The sequence below is a fragment of the Apteryx rowi genome, unplaced genomic scaffold (assembly GCF_003343035.1).
Source record: "Apteryx rowi isolate R43461 unplaced genomic scaffold, aptRow1 scaffold_297, whole genome shotgun sequence".
Taxonomy (NCBI): domain Eukaryota; kingdom Metazoa; phylum Chordata; class Aves; order Apterygiformes; family Apterygidae; genus Apteryx; species Apteryx rowi.
In genome coordinates this window covers 476,530-494,324 of record NW_020449385.1, presented here as the reverse complement: position 1 = coordinate 494,324, position 17,795 = coordinate 476,530, and the positions used below count along the sequence as shown (strand labels likewise).

Below are 17,795 nucleotides of genomic sequence, written 5' to 3'. Positions count from 1 at the left end.
GTAACCTGAAATTGCAAGAAGGAGGTATGCACAACCAGAAATGTTAAAGAATAAAGATCTGAAACTCAGGACTCAAATTTAGGAGCCTGAGTTCAGCCTCCGTATCAGCTGACGATACTATGCTCATAAAAGTACCCCTTCTACACTGTTTTAGTTGGCAGTAATGTTATCATTCCTGCAAAGAACACAGTACACTCTGAAATTCGTCTAAACAAGCAAACAATCAGTGGCAAGAAAAAAAAAAAAGAACAGATAAAGAGAACAAGCAGAACTAGGAGTCCAGAAATGTATTCTTAATTCTAATTCTTCTCTCTTTCTTACGTAGAGTGTAGAGGTAGGAAGTCACAACTTCTCCCTGTTTAAGTTCTTCTTTCTGTAATATGGGGATAATAATACTACCCAAACAATTAATTTTTTGAAGAAAAGTGCCTTAAATGTAAGGTCTCAGTACTACTTTAAAGTAGGACAAAAAAGAACAATCATTGCGTAATCTCAAGCTCCAAAATATCTTTTACCAATTGGGAATCTCATGTACTTTTTAAGGCATATTTTAGATTTTCCAGTCTGTTTTGATTATTTTTCTTATTCAATATCTTATTTATAAGCTGAACTTCTATAATGATTCTTCGAGAAAACTTTCTAATCAGTGATTTTAACATGTTCTGTAGATTAAAAAACTTAATTTTTGCAATTAAGAATGCAATACTGTATCAATATTTTCCATCAATATTTTTATCAATATTTTCCAGGATACAGACAGAGTATGATGTGAAGATTTAATATCTGTTACATCACAAAGGATAACAACAAAAATTTAGGAGAAAATAGCTTAGCACAAATTACAAAAAAAATCACAAAATAGGAAATCTTAATAATTCTGAGAGAACGATGAGATGACACAGGCATCCTCGCATTCCCTTGTGACAAAGAATGACTCTTAGTCTTTCGAAAACCTGATACTTGGGGATGTTCTTTCAACTACAGTGTTCATGCAGTAGTGAAGAAAACTTAAATCAGACACCTGTCACTCAGAGCACTGAAAAGAATCTATCAAAGCTAACATAAAATATGCTATTATATCAGATTATGTTTCCTGTTAATATGAAAACCAGAAGCTCTGTTTATATTTTATTCTCAGCACAAAAGGATAATCTCATTCTAGATATTCAATCAGAGATTAATCTAGTCTTCTAYGCTTAAAAATCTATCTAGTCTATCTATGCTTAAAACTGATATTTAACATAGTATATTTCAAATACAGTCTTGATACCAATGGCACTATTCAATTTGCTTAAATTAACCATGTGCTCAAGTGCTTTACCAGATCAGAAACTAAAGCTAGAAGCTGCAACTGTCTTGACAGCATACTGTAAATGTCATAGAATATTTTGATAAGATTGTCATTGTCAGCTGAACACAGCCATCACATTGTAATAACCTGAGAACAGCTATTATGAAGTTTGTTGAGTGGATACATGCAATTTGTTTTGTTTTTCTTTTTGATTTAAGATTACAATAACTTTTACGTATACTTTAGACTGAACCAAAGTACAACCATTAGATAGAAAGCAAGACCATGGACTCACCATTAGCATCATGGGAATACTCTATTCCAGAAACAGTGCATCGTCGGAAAACCATCTTATTTTCAGTAAGTGTCCCAGTCTTGTCTGAAAAGATAAACTGCACCTGACCTAAGTCTTCTGTGATATTTAAAGCTCGGCACTGTAGCTGAGAGTCTGTTTCTTCATCATATAGATCTTTATCTTGGTGAATAAAGTATACTTGGCAGATTTTAACTATTTCAATAGATACATACAAAGAAATTGGAATCATAACCTAGAATACATAAAAAGAAAGAGAATTAGGAGACAACAGAAGCAAGGATACATTGAATTGGTAAAATCTAATTAACTTGGTAGTAGACTAGAACACGAGGAGTCTATGTACTTTAAGAGTTTAAATAGCTCTACAAGCCTACGGTAAAGTTACTAGAATGTTTGAGAAGAGTTTACTATGTTAGACCAGGAAAGCCTATGGTCAGCTGCAGAGCTGAAATCCATTATTATGTCTGGAAGGTTGATTATCTGAATATGGACAGAAGCAAACCTTTTTGGGGTTAATAAGGTGCATTTGAAACTAACTAGAAAAGGAAAAGGAAAAGACAGGAAAAAAAACAAATCAGAGAGTACAGTCAGAATCCTGCAAATGTGAAAGGATACTTTGCATTAAAAAAAATAATAATTCAAATTTATTCTGCATAAATAATAGACTTTTCACAAATTCACTCTGCAGGAAAGGAGAAACAGAATGAAAAGTGTAAAGTTCTCCACAGAAACAATCTCTTTGGCCTTGGCTTTTGCACTGCTGATTACTTGAATGAAGAACACATTTTATAATTCCTGAAGAAAGAGATGTGGTAAGAAGCTTCTCCAGAAATGATTTTCAACAGTTTCTTGAGGATTGTCAAAACCCTATGAATGACCTAATTTGTACCTCAGTTTTTCCTTGCAGTTGTTTTTCAGCACAGAAATTCCTGATTGCACACTGCATTTAGCTTGCTCCATTAGACATGAGGGATAAATTATGGCATGCATATAACTGGCAAATGTGGTTGTTTAAAGAAAAACTACAGTAAAAGGGTGGGTGTTTAAAATAATTCTGTGGTGAACTTTATTTAACCAGTATCATAACCAATACCTTAGAGTAAAAAGTCATTTAACTCATCCTTTTTCATTCCTCTTCTTAAAGGAGTTGTTGCCTCCATTAACACACCTTTCTATAGCGTCCTACTGGGCCTACTTTTCACACGTCCCAGTGACATGGGTCTCTGTTACTTCTCTTAACTTATCACCACCTTCACCATTCAATATATTTCTCTTCATGATCAGAAAACTTTTTACTCAGCTTGTTATTCAGCTGAGATATGGAGTTAAGAGCCATATACTATCTTTGCATTCTACTGTATCTTTGGGAAGAGATTAAAAAAGCTGTATATCGACTCATGTTCTTAACTGGGCAGTGTACCCAAAGTGGCATCCCTAATCTTTGAGGTGTTCTTCCACAGTGGGTAGATATGAAGCACAAAGTTTGTTTTCTCACAAGAGAACCCAGTGCATCCTATCTCCTCCTACCTGTTTAAAATAAAATATAACACTTGGATTTTTTGGGGAAGGTTCTCAGCTGGTTTTTCTTTCCAAAGTCAATGGATCTCTGACAGTTTTCTGTGTGGATCATTCTGCTTATTTCTGAGAGAAGTTTTCATCTTTTTAGCACTTGGTAGACCTTTTTTTCTTTAATGATGCTGTTTTATTTTTCTGGTTATATATTATCACATTCCCTATAGTTATAATTAAATTTTAAAGTGAATAAATGTACTTCTTTTTAGTGCTCGATTAGCTTCTCGGGTGCCTTAGTGGCAGAGAAGGGATACTGCACATACTGCACATTTGTAGTTGTCAACAAACTATGAACGCAAAAGACAGCGTGTACAACTTGGTTACCTGAAAAACTATTATCACTGTCAGAAATAAATATACTGAAGCTAGAACAGGGGACAAATATTGGCCATCAGGCCCTGGAACATCAAAAACTGGTTTCTTCTTCTCACCATATTGCCATACCCATAGGCCATGACCTGCAGAAGAGTAGAAAGAGAGAAAAATGCCAATTAACTCCAAGAAAAAAAATACTTAAGGTATGAATTTGTATTTTAAGATGAGTTACACACGAAAGTGATCTTTGTTTTCATCTACTCTGTACAACTTTTGAAAAAGGCCCCAAAACCTTTTGTTTCTTTCTGCATTGGGAAAGAGGTTTGTCTGTTCTTAAGGACATCATGTAAAATTCATTTCACATAACTTTATCCAAATAAAGTCATTTGTTTCAATGGATAGCTGTATTAAAATGAAGGGTGAACTTCACTGACTAGACTGTATCACTAGCTAGGTATCACTAGACTAGTTGCAGCTGGATGAAGTCAGAAGAGACTTTAATCTTACCATGCAAATCTTATCCACCATGTCTGCAGAACTAATGAAATAACAGCATCAGCAGGGTCACCAGCATGGAAGCTGAGGAACTAAGAACAGAAGACCTCAAACCCTTTTTTTATTAACTGTGCTAATAACTAAAGGCATGGTTATTATTATTTTGGGTAAACAACATTCTTCTTAAGGAGACAGGAAGCTGCCTTTTTAAGCACAGTGCTAGAATTTGCAGTCTGCATCTTCCAAGATACACAGCAGTTTCTTGAGCTCATCCAGGAGAGACCTAAGATGGTATGCCTGATGTTTTAAAGGTTAAAAACAAGCAATAATCCCCACCACCACAAAAAAACCCCAATAACATAAGAACCATTCAAATTATCTTCTTTACATGACATCAGAATCAGCAGAAAAGGGGCAAAAGCCTACTTTAAACATAATCTTTGTAAGCCACATCTGACAATATTTTAAACTGTCCCTTACATCTTGATAAATAAAAACAGCATTGAACTCTTGATAATTTAAAAAAAACCTTAAGCCAAACAGGGGAAATTATTTCTTCCCTGTATTACCAGTATAAGCATATCATTATACTAATGTCTTTCTTTACACTTTTTATAGCTGAGAGCAAAAATCAAAGTCCCACACTTACAATGAACTATGTCAAGACCTGTTTTATAAATATTCTGACTGAGATTTTCAACAGAATTAGTGAGCATTATGCCTCCTTTACACTTTCCTGACAGAACGTAAAAAAATTGCCTGATTGTTACAGAACACAGCTTTGCATTTCTTGAAGCAGCAGGCACCTCTGGTTTCTAAATGCTCTAGCAAATTTGTCTCTAGCTGTTCTGGATATTATCATTCCTAGCAGTTTGCATGGTCCTCTTGCTGGTGGTTACTATGCTTGTAGCAAGAGTGACAGAATGAAAGGTGTATTTGTGCATCACCTACACACGCTCACTTTTACAGTCCTGCATTGCAGTAGTTAAAGCTGAACTGAAGCTACTGTGGCACCTACCCTGCTGCCAGTGCTCTGGGGCAATCACCTCTGATGGAGTAGCAGAGAGGACAGGTGCAGGCAGTGACCTCCTGCTATTAAGCCTACCACAGCACTTCATGAGAGCCCCCAACATCAGAGCTCCCTGACACTGAGACACTACAAAAGGGTGTCGTGAACTCAGTGGAAACAAATACGTTCATTCACAGCTCTAAAACCTCGTCTTTAAGTAACACTTAACAATATCTGGAAAAAGGCATACAGAGAAATATTAAAATGACATAGGACTGTTAATAAACTGCATCATGGTTGTTAGGAAACATTCCAGTGTTTATTCCTGTATTACTCACACACAAACATTACAGAACACACAAACATCAAGAATATGGAATTCATATGCAATATATAAACAATCATTTTGGGTGCCAACTGTAAAATTCTATTCTTTCCCAAAGATGTATAGAAAAACAGCCTGAAGAGTTTTAACCTGAACGTCAGCATTTTCTTAAAGATTTCATGAAGTCTAGAGAGTCTTCTAACTGGGTTTATGCAGATTTAGACTTTTATGTATTTCTTCTATGTTAAAGCTGCAGCCTTAGGGGCAGTCAGTAAATGTTGTACACTGTGCCCTAGATTTAATAAACAGTAGTGGGGAACAGCATTGTGCTAATTATGTTTACCCTCTGCTCATACATTACTTTGTTGTCTGATTAACGGCATGTTACACTCTACCACCTGTAATTTTAAGGGGACTGCATATAAAGTGACTTCCTCTGGACTCGACATTTTTTGATGCTATCAAGGGTAGTAGAATCTAAGCATTCATATCTCTAGTACTAACAGCATATATCTGTCTGATACTAAGAAACAATTTAAATCGGCTTATGTATCAAGACATCTTGATTTCAAAGAAAGAAAATACAACAAAAATTAGATAGTATGGAAGCAGTTATATGGATTGCATGTTTTGGCAGATACATGTATTTTTGATAAAGCAAAGCACATGAATCCCAGGAGAGTCTGTACTTAAGTTTCTGTTTTTAAAGAACACTTACCAATGGCAGAAAACAGACACATGATTAGAAGTATGAGGACACACCAAAGGACATCAGCATTCATCTGTCTTTCAAGCTTACTGCGTTTGTAACGGGGTCCATTATTATTTAACAAAGCTTTGGTCTCATGCCCTGCAGAAGCAATTGCATCAAACGATGTAATATGGATTTCTGTTAGTATTTTAAGGAAACTATAAGAAAGGCAGTGTGCCCAGGCAGACAGAAAAGCAACTTTTACCTGCATAGATTACTATTCCTGCCACTTCTTCTGTATTTCTAATAGTACATCCGCGTAACAAAAGATTTTCTTTGAACAGTCCATCTTTTTTTCCACTTTTATGTATCCTGCAGAAGATTTAAAAACAGAACAAAGCACAGCATGTCAAAACATAAAGTTTTTTAAATCTTACTACTCTTTAATACAAGCCCAGGAAACATCTTCAAAGTTTAAGAAGTCATGCCAGCCTGATAGTGAGATATTTCCTTAGATGTGTCCTCTTCCTTGTGGGAAGATTCTCTGGCAAACTTTGAAAACTGAGAATACCTACCCAGGAATCCCAAATGTCTGGCAGCCCAGTTAGAGCAGTACCAGTTGCCCTGACTACGCTGTTGAATGTGCAAATGTACAGGACAAATGGTCACTAGAGACGTGCAGGTCAAATCTACAACTTTGAAAACGCATTGGACTTTCTGCGCATGCACAAATTGACTGTGCAATCACAATTAACCCAGTCCATCTAAGAGCAGCTATGCAACGCATATGGTTTACACACTACACATATTTGTATCAAAGAAATCCTAGAAGGAAATATGGTGAATCTGGGAAAGGACAGTTTCAGAAGTGGTGACATTAAGGAGGATGTATCAGGGAGAGTACACATTGGTTCAGTGAAAGGGAAAGGGAGAAAAATTCCATGGATTCATCAGTGAGAATAAGAGGGATTCCTTTCAGAGAGTCTCACAGAGAGGCTAAGAAAGAAGAAATGGCATGCACCTTGATGAAGATTGCTGCTGACGAGCACCAAAACACATGAGTAAAATGGAACAAAGCAACATTTTTCCACTATGACTTCTAATTGTCTGCTGCATATGGACTGACTCAAATTTCAGTAGACAAAGAAGAACAGAAAATAGCCTTATGAGAATTAACTGTCACAAGGGAAATGCTAAATAATAACAACAATTAAAAAATAGCATTAGAATTTTTTATTAGGTAAAAAAGACAAATCAAATAATAATCATTCTAGACCCTCTCTGAACGAATAAAATTTCATTTAATAGACTGCAGTATCCTAATGCCTCAGAGCAGATTAAAGGAAAGTCTGAAATATTTAAATGTTTTGCCTTAACTTACAGAACATCAAAACTATCACTTCTAAAAACGCACTGCAATAAAAAACTAATAAAAGCTGGGAGTTTTACGAGAAATCCTGGAAAAATGCAATGTGCTATAACAAAATTAACAAACTGATTTAACTGCTCTTGTTGTCCCCTCAAACTCTATGGCTACCTGGATTTGAGCATTTTGAGCAGCCTGTGCCCCACAAAATCTGTAAACTGGCTTAAAATTGTAACTTTTACAAAAATATTGAGTTCTTTTTATTTGCTTCCTATTTTCTGAGCCTTCATACCTGGGTTGTATCTTATATTTTTCTCTGATTGTTAGAACCTTTTTTTTAATGAAAACTTAAGTTCTAACTTTAGCACATGCTTCTAGGATCTTGTGCCTGAAGAACTGTACCAAGTATCCTGAGATATGCAAGAAAAAATAGTGATAATTGAAAATCCTATGTATTCTCCTCCTGTCTATACCCATAGGACTAGCCGCAGACTAAGGAACTGGTTATGTTAAGTCAATGCTCTTAGTGGGTAGAATATACCCATAAATAATACACATACACACATACTTTTTTATGTATATATATACAGACACATATACACAGTCCTCTTTATTTCAGGATAATATATTATATCCACTCCCTGCTTCTAAGAGCTCACAGTATAAATTAAAAGCACGCGTGTTTCAACAGGTATGCTCAGCTTTTCTCAGTAGGAGWGGAGAGGAAGCAGTGGATTTGAGAACTGAGGTGGCTGCAGCAGTGATAACATCTGACTAGAGACCAAAAATGAACAGAGGAGGAAAGAGATAACATCAAGTTTGCAAGTCTGATGCAAAAGTGGAGTTTTTTCTTTATTAGGAGGGGATTTCCCCTGCTCAACACATCATCCTCTCTGCAGTCCTCAGAGATGAGAATGCAAGTTCTGCTTCTGTCCTTTTCAGCAAACCTCTTTAACTCGCTGCCTCACCTTTTGCTGATGAAGCTTTAAAAATTGGGGGCTGCCCAGCAGCCCTCTTATAGCGTGACAGTACCTGTAAACACTGATTGCCAGTTTGAGAATTACCTGAATTTTGTTGGGCTTACACTTTGGGAAATCATTTCTTAATGAATACATAGTGCAGAAATTACAGTTACAAGTATTCTGCCATTCCTCTGCTTTTTAATACTGAATTCTTCATTAGCTTTTCTCATAAATCATTAGGATGTTAGCTTGAATTTCCAATGAAGTCTCCAAACCATAGTTACAGTTCCTGTTAATAAAGGGACTTTTTAAAGATAAACCTACTTAAGAAGTAATTGCTCTGGCTTATGATTTTATAACCTTCATCCATTCATTACACTTAACAGTAACAGTGGACTGTGATAGGTATATTGTACATGATAACCTTTATACACAATTAATTGTATATCTGTTCTATACAATTATATATTTGCTCTTATTATCCTGGCTTATACAACATCTGAACCTACTCCATAGCAATGGTGCAACATCTGAAGTTGACCTGTTGGTGCCAAGACCCCAATCTAATGCCTTCAATCACAGACTGGGCATTCTCACCACAGCTCATCTTATCCTTATATGCATCTGGTACCGCTTTTTACCTTTTCATTGCCAAATGAAGCTGCCCAAATCACCTACTGCTCACCAGATCTTTAAAAAGCAGTATGGATAAAATCAAAATTTGTGAGATATCAGCTGGACAAGCTGAAATTCATTGTTTCCTTCTTGCCTGCACCTCATTGCCAGTGACTCACTAACCGAACATACCTATAACCCAGTCAGGCACAGATGATAAAAGGAAGAAAAAATTACAAACATGAAGGTCTGGATTAAAAAATAATGAAAACTAGAGTTAGATAAACCACTCACTTTGATAACAAACCTGCCAAGGCTATAACCTTATGTTGAGATGGCTTAGATCCCATTTCTAGCCCTGCAGAGCTATAAACCTTAAGCCTGTTACAGAGGTTGAACAGTCTGTTTTTCCCCTTTCTGGATTCAGGCCAGTGTAATTTTGGAGGCAAAGAAGGAAACTTTTCTCTGTCAGTATTTAAAACAGTTGCTTGCTGAAGCTGCTCAGAAGTTTGGAATGTGAAGGCTAGTCCACAAGGAAATGTGTTGGTGAGCACAGGTGCACTACCCTTTATCTCTGCAATTTCTCACATGGATGTCACCGCAAATATGCAGCATATAAACATCTAAAACACACACACACCACATATTATGAGAAATGGGCTCACCAGATGAAGTTAGCTAGTACTTTACTACAGCAATGAGAAAGTGTTTGTACAGAAATAAGCCTCACAGTTTAATACAGTAACTCAAAAATAAGTCTTATTAGAGCTCATTTCAGCCTTCTACAGCATTTTTGCTTGTTTGTTTATCTGGTTTGTTCACCAGCATTAAATAACATGGTGACATATCAAAGTTGTATTCAAAAAGGGGTATTTTCTCTCACTCTCTGGTTCCTTGAGCATCTTACAAAGCAAATGGTGGGGCAGTCATTACTTCCCGCTACTTGACGATCCCAAAGAAAATATTCAACAACCTTAAACCTCATTAGTCCCAGCACTTATCATCAGTCCGAATCTTCCCGACTCTGCAGAGGCTGTGTCATTGCAGAAGGTCAAAGAGACATCAAGGCATAGATTTATACTTTTTTTTAATAAAAGAATAAGTCTGATTCATATAGTGATTTTATATTAATTTTGTTTTGTAAACTTCTGACAAGCTTTGAAGTAGAATTGCACACATGCATTCACATATTATTATCACTCCTTGCTATACTCCTTTTGGTATTTCCCAGGCAAGTCTTCTGACATCACATGATTAGATGAAGATTTCTGTTCTTGTCTAAAGTAATAAAAGATCTATTTTTCAGAGAAAAGCTGGAGAGCCAGAATGCAAACTACCCCTTCTCCTTTTTCCTTGCACATACAGGCACAAAAAGAGTGAGAAGAGACTTTAAAGCCAAATTTGTTATTTTTGGAATCTGGCACAGGATTTTTGAATGTTTGCCATGCATACTGTACATAATCTGGCTAGACCCATACAGGCAGGGGGCATGCTAGGTTTTATTCGATTCTTTTTACACAGAGGGCTTCTTTTAGGGAAAATAAACATGAGGAAGCATGCTTGGGATACGCGCGGGTGCAGAAATTGCAAAATAATATTAAAGCAAGTGCTTGCGTAGAACAGGCAGCCTGTCTGCTCATCTGCACGCAAAGAGTATGCTCAGTGCAGATTGTGCAGTATGACTGAAGAAATCATATGTAGCAATGCATATGCTACACATCTACAGACATAGGAAAGTGTATGGCCAGGCCTGTCTCAGAATGTTCTGTAATATTTTTGTTGTTGTTTTATATTATCATGTCTGCTTTCACCCTGGCCTGCCTGTGTTATATTGGTTATCTATAGTGATCACATTTCAGATTAACTGTAGGGAACAGAATTTCCCCTCCACCAAACACCTGCTTACAACACACACACACATATTTCTGTCTCCCTAAAAAATTGTCAGCATAGCCGTTGGAACCAGAGGTGCTTTTCATATTTCAAACAGAAAAAAATAGTCATCTTCTAAAATGGAAACCTACTAAGTGGTCAAAACTTCAAAGCAAACTTTGACAGTAATGTGTCAGCACAGCTTTTAAATATGGATCTCTTGAAAGTCTACTATTTCATAGCATCCCTATTTAAATATTTCAATAACATTTCTTTTTACTTGAGCTATTACTTGATCAGCTGAGAGCTATCTGAACCTGTCTTTCAAGCACTGACTGTCAGTAAGATTTTGATCATGATTAAGATCTGATTTTGACATGACAATGACATGTTTCAATTCAGATGTACTAATTACTATTCATCTTGCTAACATATGATTTGAAACAGACCCATGATTGCATGACACCAATGAAGAAAATCTAAAAAGAATAAAAGAAGGAAAAAAACCCTCTTTCCCTTGACAAATTGGGAGGCTGAATGCCAGCATCTTCCAAAACAAAGTTTATTTTTGAAAGTCAGTCCCTGCTTTTCACTTCAATTGCCACATGCTCCTTTAGTTGTAAATCTCTGGCAGCATAGCTGATGAGACCTGATGCTTTCTGCCATATTCACAACTGACGTCTGACCACTTGCTATGTCAAAAAACATCCACGTCATTTGCAAAACATTAAAATGTAGAGAAGATAAAATACAATCTATCTTGAACAAAGGGCTTCCATGTTACCTGCTACATAATTTGAACAGTTCTGTAACTTAAATGCTACATGCATTTTCCACATGGAGTACATAAGTAAATACATAATGAAAGAAAAATTTATGCATATATCTTGCTGTATTCAACCTTTGTTCAATATTTTGGGGATTAAGATTAACACATATGAAGTGTGCTAGAAAAGCTGCCAAACTTTCTTTTTTTGTATCTGGAAATGTCATTTCTGCACTAGAGCAGGCTCTCTAGCATTGTAGACAGTTACACACACTCATGCAGTAATGTCTAATACTGAACTTTTATCTTTAAATGAACTGTAGGACTTTGTGCTGTTAAATAAAACAACACATTTTCCCACAGTACAACTTGATGTAGCTTCAAAAAAGCTTGCCTGATTTACACCAGTTGTCAGTACATCCTACACAATCTGTGACATCTGAGAGTAGTAACTGAGTTGATAAATAGCATCACCATAAAAAACTCCTCAAGCTTCAGCAATTTCAGCTCTTGTGTCATTTACACAATTCAATACTGCCCATCACTCCTAATCCATAAGGATAATAAATCATTGTATTCTAAACAGAATTAGTATGGACCTAACTCTTTTCATCAAAATTTAGACAAAGAATTAAGTATCCTGGTCTCTCACCCAGCATGTGGTGACAGACTGTAGAAAGAAAAGTCATGCAAGAATGCATCTCCTAAGTCACCATTACTATTGGCATGCCCACATAGTACAGTCCTGGCTGTGTTAGAAGCAAAGTGCTCTGTACATATTAAACATTTGCTTCTGAGCACAACTAATGGGCCAGAGATGAGCACCCTGTTAAGGCAGTTCTGTTTGTTTAGAATTAAGTCCAATGGCCGTATGTGATTCTGCATCGTGACGTAGAAGCACACCCACAGTATGAACCAGTTGCTTTATTTTGTCTGAATGAGAGGAAGGGAAGAGCAGCATAGCTGAAATATCAGTTTCACCTTCTGATTTTCCTCAGTGACACTTATTTTAAAAGAAACATCAAACAGACATATCTTCATAAAAATAACGTACAGCAGACTGTGTTTGTTTGTTGGATCTTTTGGCCTGGTTTTCTATTTCCTCCCATTTCCAGATGGTCTTTTTTGATCTGTGAAGGGAGGGAAAGGGAAAAGAGTGTCTGTAACTTCACTGCTTCATGCATTTGTTTCTAGAGTGTAAACCGATCAAGGCTGGCAACTAAATCCATCCTAAGGAATGGAAATGTGAGGCTCCTGTGTCTCTCTGAAAAGAGGATCCTCTAAAAGAGCTTTGAATATCCTTCTCTAGACATTCGGAAGTGATGATAATGTGACTTGCAGAACACAGCACAAACCAAAACAGCATGTATTTTATCCCATATTAGAGAAAGAGGGAGTGTATACTAAAGGATATTATATGAAATACTCACATGTAACCTCGAAACCTACTTAAGTCATTGTTTGGCTTCTCGCATTCAATGACACTGGTGAACTTCAAGGGGTCAAATTCTGAGTCCTGGAATAATAAAAGTATTAATTACTTAATGCAAAGACTTGCAATTTATAGCCAGAATTGCTTTCTTTGCTAGCTTTTATAATATATCAAAGTTAAGGCTTTTCAAAAGCATACAAATGACACTGAAAATTAAAGGAACCCAGGCAACAAAATTCCTCAGGTACCTTGGAAGATGTCCCTTACAAAAATGATTTTTTGTTCTGCAAGTGAAAGAATATGAGTCTCAAGAAGCATTAGAGAAAAAAAGCAGCCAAACCCAGAGGTCAGATGAATTTGGTCTGGAGGGAAAAATTCAGATTTGTYTGGGAAGGCTCAAAATATTCAAAAGTTTCACTATACTTAATGTTCAAGTGAAGCTATTGCAAATCTAGGACAACATCAGCCAATAAATTGCCAGTTACGAAAAGGCTAGTATGAGTTTTTGAAATATTAGCAAGACTTCTTAATTGCTTAATACCAACACAGAAAAATTAATCTACTACAGAAAATTAGACACATACAGAAGAATATCTTTTTCCTAATTAACACTTAAAAATCTTCTTGATTTTCTAGCTAATTAGTCTGAAGGTGGTATTTTTGCTGACTCTACATACAAGACGTTTACCTGTAGTTACAAACTTCTTGTGCCTGAGGAAAAATGTCCTATCACAGCACAATTATTTAATTTTGTTAAATAAAAATCAAGGTTCTTCTGTCTTCCAAACTAAGATGGATAGGCCAGATTAAACGAACTACACAGTGAAAACAGTAGAGGTGCGCCGTTTTGGCGCTACTGAGACCGTTGTTTGTCTCCATCAATGAGGAATGCCTTTAGAAAACTGCTTCACACACCTTCTGAATGAAAAAACTAATTGTGGATCATCACATTATTAAGCTTTCAAAAGTGGTAACACTGCAAATGTTATGTTTTTATAATGGTTCTACTGAGCAGCTGTAGGCCCCTGAGTACAGCCTTTTAAACCACATTATGGGAACAGCCAAGGATCAGTAATCAAAGGACAAAGACACAGTCTTATTGCCAGCTTTTCTGAAAAACACAGGTATCTCAAAAAAATAAATTTTTTTTTTTAATATCAACTCCACTCAGAAGAGGAGAAAAAAAACAGATCTTAAATAAGAGGTAAAAGAACTAAAGGATATGTCAGCATCACYGTCAATCCCCTCCTTTATTTTTCTACCAACCATGCTTGGAAGAAAGACAGACTTACAGTATATAGGAGACAATTCAAACCACCCACACTTGACACCTTGGGAAACCTTTACAGTATTTTCAAGAAACAGGAGATGATAAGAGAACCATGAAGATGGGCTGTCACCTAGAGACAGCTACAGCCCACTGGAGGAAAGAATCACTTTCAGATGGAGAATTCAGCATGTAAACAGGAAAAAAAAATAGTAAAGAAAACAGGCAGCTCTGAGCAAGGAAGAGGAATGCTATGCTGAGATTCAGACTTCCTAAATTATGTCAAAGTAGGCAGTCAGGTACTTGAGCCTTAGCAAGAAATCCAGATGGTCTTCTCAGTACCACATACTGCCGCTATTTAAGCTCATTAGATGTTTTTCCTGGTCAGCCTTAATTTTTTCTCGATGACTGAAGTCTGGTGCTGGGAACACTCAGAAGCACCTTGTTCTAGGCAGGCTCATAAAAYGTCACTAAGCTCTAGAACGAGGCAGACATTGCAAAGCTGCACATTCATCCTCTCTGACCCTTATTCCTCAGCCACAACCTCAGAGTGGCACAGACATTCGCAGGCACAAGGAAGGACTCACTCACTGGTGAGAATAGCTGTCATGAAGCTTTCAGGCCTTGGGATCTGAAATCTGTTACCACAGCACTTAAACTGTGCACTATGCCTGTGTCCTTACCTCCAGCGTTCAAAGGTTCACATTGCAGACACTAGAGTAGCAGCCAGCACTACCAGGCAGCTGGTTTTACTTGAGCTTTTTGTAGAAGGTGAATTTCTTCCAAGTGATGCCAAAACTTATTGGGCTGGTAAAGTCTGTGCTGTCTATATAACACCTGCTCTGCTGCCCCAGAGCACACTCTTCTTCTCCTTCCTTGCCTCAGTATGTTTCTTCACAGAAGAAAAAGTACAGGAAAAATAACAAACTTCACTCACGGTGTTTCAATAACATACTGTCTGTCTGCCTAAATGCTGTGTTAAAGAAGATTCACCACTGTAGTTTAAATTGCATTCATAAATTGGAGGGAAAAGATTGGACCAGAAAGGGAAGTATTTTTGTCTTTTATTTTCATATGCAGCAGTGTTACAAGCTCTAGTTTGTTTCACACAAATTTTCACTGGGTGGTTTTAAAAAAAAAGGAGAGAAATCTTAATATCTTTGATGAATGCCTCAGAGGGAATCCTATAGACACCTAATAAGAAAGGCCAGCCTAAGCAAATGAAGGTTTTCTATGGCTGCTGAACACAGCAAAGAGAGCCTGGTTTCAGAGCTGTATAGACACAGTAASTTCTACAGCAATTGGAAGTTTACAGACTGAATTTCCTTTCTCCTAGGAATACCTCACAACAAAGCAGTAACTTCACAAATAAAAACCCCACACCTTTAAAATGTAGAACTAAAGTCTTCGCAAAACAAAGATCCTGTCAAGATCAGACAGGACTAAACCTACCCTACTTCCACACCACTACTATACAACATATTCTTTCTGCTCTGCTTGTTGGATTCTTTTCATTTATGACTCAGTTTGGGAACTGAAAGTCCCTTATCATAAAATCTAACTGTCTGTGTATTTGTGTTCTGTTACAATTAACTTGAAATATGTGATTATGGTCTTTAACCAGATAATATCTGGGAGGGGAGAAATCCAATTAGAATAGTAGTTTATGTAAGGGAACAAAGCTGCTAAATTCTGATTTATTGCAAAAGCTCTTTGTTTTATTAATAAATCAAATAGCTCCATCTCTTCCTTCTGAAATGGAAGTGTAGATACACACCGTATTACATTACAGCTGACGACACCATTTTGATGTAAAAATGTCTTTTGGTAAATGGGCAAATATGTAAACACTGCCCACGTGTGACTGCTTTCAGTGGTTATAAAGAAGCACAAAGTCAACATAAGATTTCACAATGATCAAAGATTTGTCCCTTTTTATGCTGTTACCCACACTTCAGCAGCAAGTGAAACAAACCGTGATGATGCTCTCATGTATGAACAGCTAAGGGAAGCTGTAGCTAGAAGGAAGGTAAAGTAAAAGTGTTGGTTTTATAGTGCACAAAGCAGCATTTGTGTTGTTTTCTGGGTACAAGTCCATGAAAAAAAGAAATACTCTGCCACTACTTTAATTTTTCTCTTACAAGGAATTTCTCTGTCACTGTTAAGACACAGAAAACCCCAACAACAGAATATGGTCAAACACAGCACTTCCCCAAAACTTTGTGCAGCAACTGCCTGATGTGTCTAATTTTTGGTGTCCTACTTTTCACTTACAGAACTGCTGGGTACTAGAGCTGTCCCAGTCTTGAGAGCGATGAAAAGCTCCATGCCTAGCCTCACTGGATCTGTATTGAGGCTTTCGAACGCTTAATTTCCCTGAAAACTTGACTTATTTGATGTTCTCAGAGTCTCCCAGTGCACATCAGCAAGATCAGGTCATTCATAAAAAGCAGTTGGAGGCATTTTTTTCTTTTCTGAAGGTATGTGATGGTGTCTCATTTATTATATGATACTTTTGCATATCCCCCAAACTTGTGCCTTGTGCACTGTTGATTTGAACTGACTTCCCAGTTGATAAAAACTTTTGAGAGATTTTCTGACTGCAAATAAACTACCCCAAGTATTTCACAAAATTGTAGCAGGGCAAATGCCAGAGCTAAATTATGTTCCTGTCAGTCAGATCTTTTTCTTAACCTTGTCCTCCCTACAATGTAAATTTTAATTGTCAGCACTAATTCTGAGGATGAGTCTCTGTAAAACATGACTAAGATAAAATACCTTGCTTACACTTAAGGCAGAGTTCTTACTGCTAAGTAGGACTTAATTAGGAGCACAAATTCATCAATATTAAGAAATTGCAGAAAACTGTTTGAGAGGATATGTGAAGGCCACTTGGGGAAACAAGAAATCTAAAAGAAGGGCCAGAAAGTTTTTATACTAGTTTGAGTGCTGACTTTGAAAAAGCTGACATGAGCACCATGTAAGCCAAAGTCTAAGCAAAGTCAAGCATATCCAATTTCTTTAACAGAAAATAAGAAACAGCAACCAGAACTCAAAAGTTTCTACTCCTGCATTAATACCCTAAGGCTGCACAAACATATTTCCACTTGTGCTCTCTCCCTCCATTCCAATGAACCTCAAATTCTCTTTGAGACTGCAAAAGAGCTACAATATGAAAGATAGAGGGTATTTAGGAGTCATGAAATGTGAATTTGGCTTCGGTGAAGCTGAAAAAGGAAATGAACTCATTTCCATTTCTTTTGAGGTTAACAGAACTAGTGTAAACTTCTCTGTCCATGCTGTTCACACTATCTTAGTACTTTTGTGCTCTGTTGGTCTTTCAGCCTGATGTTTTTCCTCCTGTTGGGTTTCAATTTTATATCACGATCATGGTATCAGAGCATTGTAACACTACAACAGGGGTTCCAAGCTGTACTACACGTATACTGACTATAGTATGCAAGTTACTTCAAACAGCAAACATAAAAAATGCATCTGGTT

The 17,795-nt window shown here is 36.8% G+C and overlaps 1 protein-coding gene across 1 annotated transcript in view; it reads right to left on the bottom strand.

The window, feature by feature from the left end:
• The window catches only part of ATP10A (ATPase phospholipid transporting 10A (putative)), a 118,154-nt gene that overhangs the window by 37,751 nt on the left and 62,608 nt on the right, over positions 1 to 17,795 (bottom strand). The window contains exons 3-7 of the mRNA XM_026069433.1: positions 13,026 to 13,111; positions 6,280 to 6,386; positions 6,042 to 6,173; positions 3,504 to 3,637; positions 1,587 to 1,839 (exon numbers count right to left, since the gene is read on the bottom strand). Of these exons, the coding sequence (XP_025925218.1) occupies positions 1,587 to 1,839; positions 3,504 to 3,637; positions 6,042 to 6,173; positions 6,280 to 6,386; positions 13,026 to 13,111 (712 nt within the window). The remainder of the gene's footprint in view (positions 1 to 1,586; positions 1,840 to 3,503; positions 3,638 to 6,041; positions 6,174 to 6,279; positions 6,387 to 13,025; positions 13,112 to 17,795) is intronic.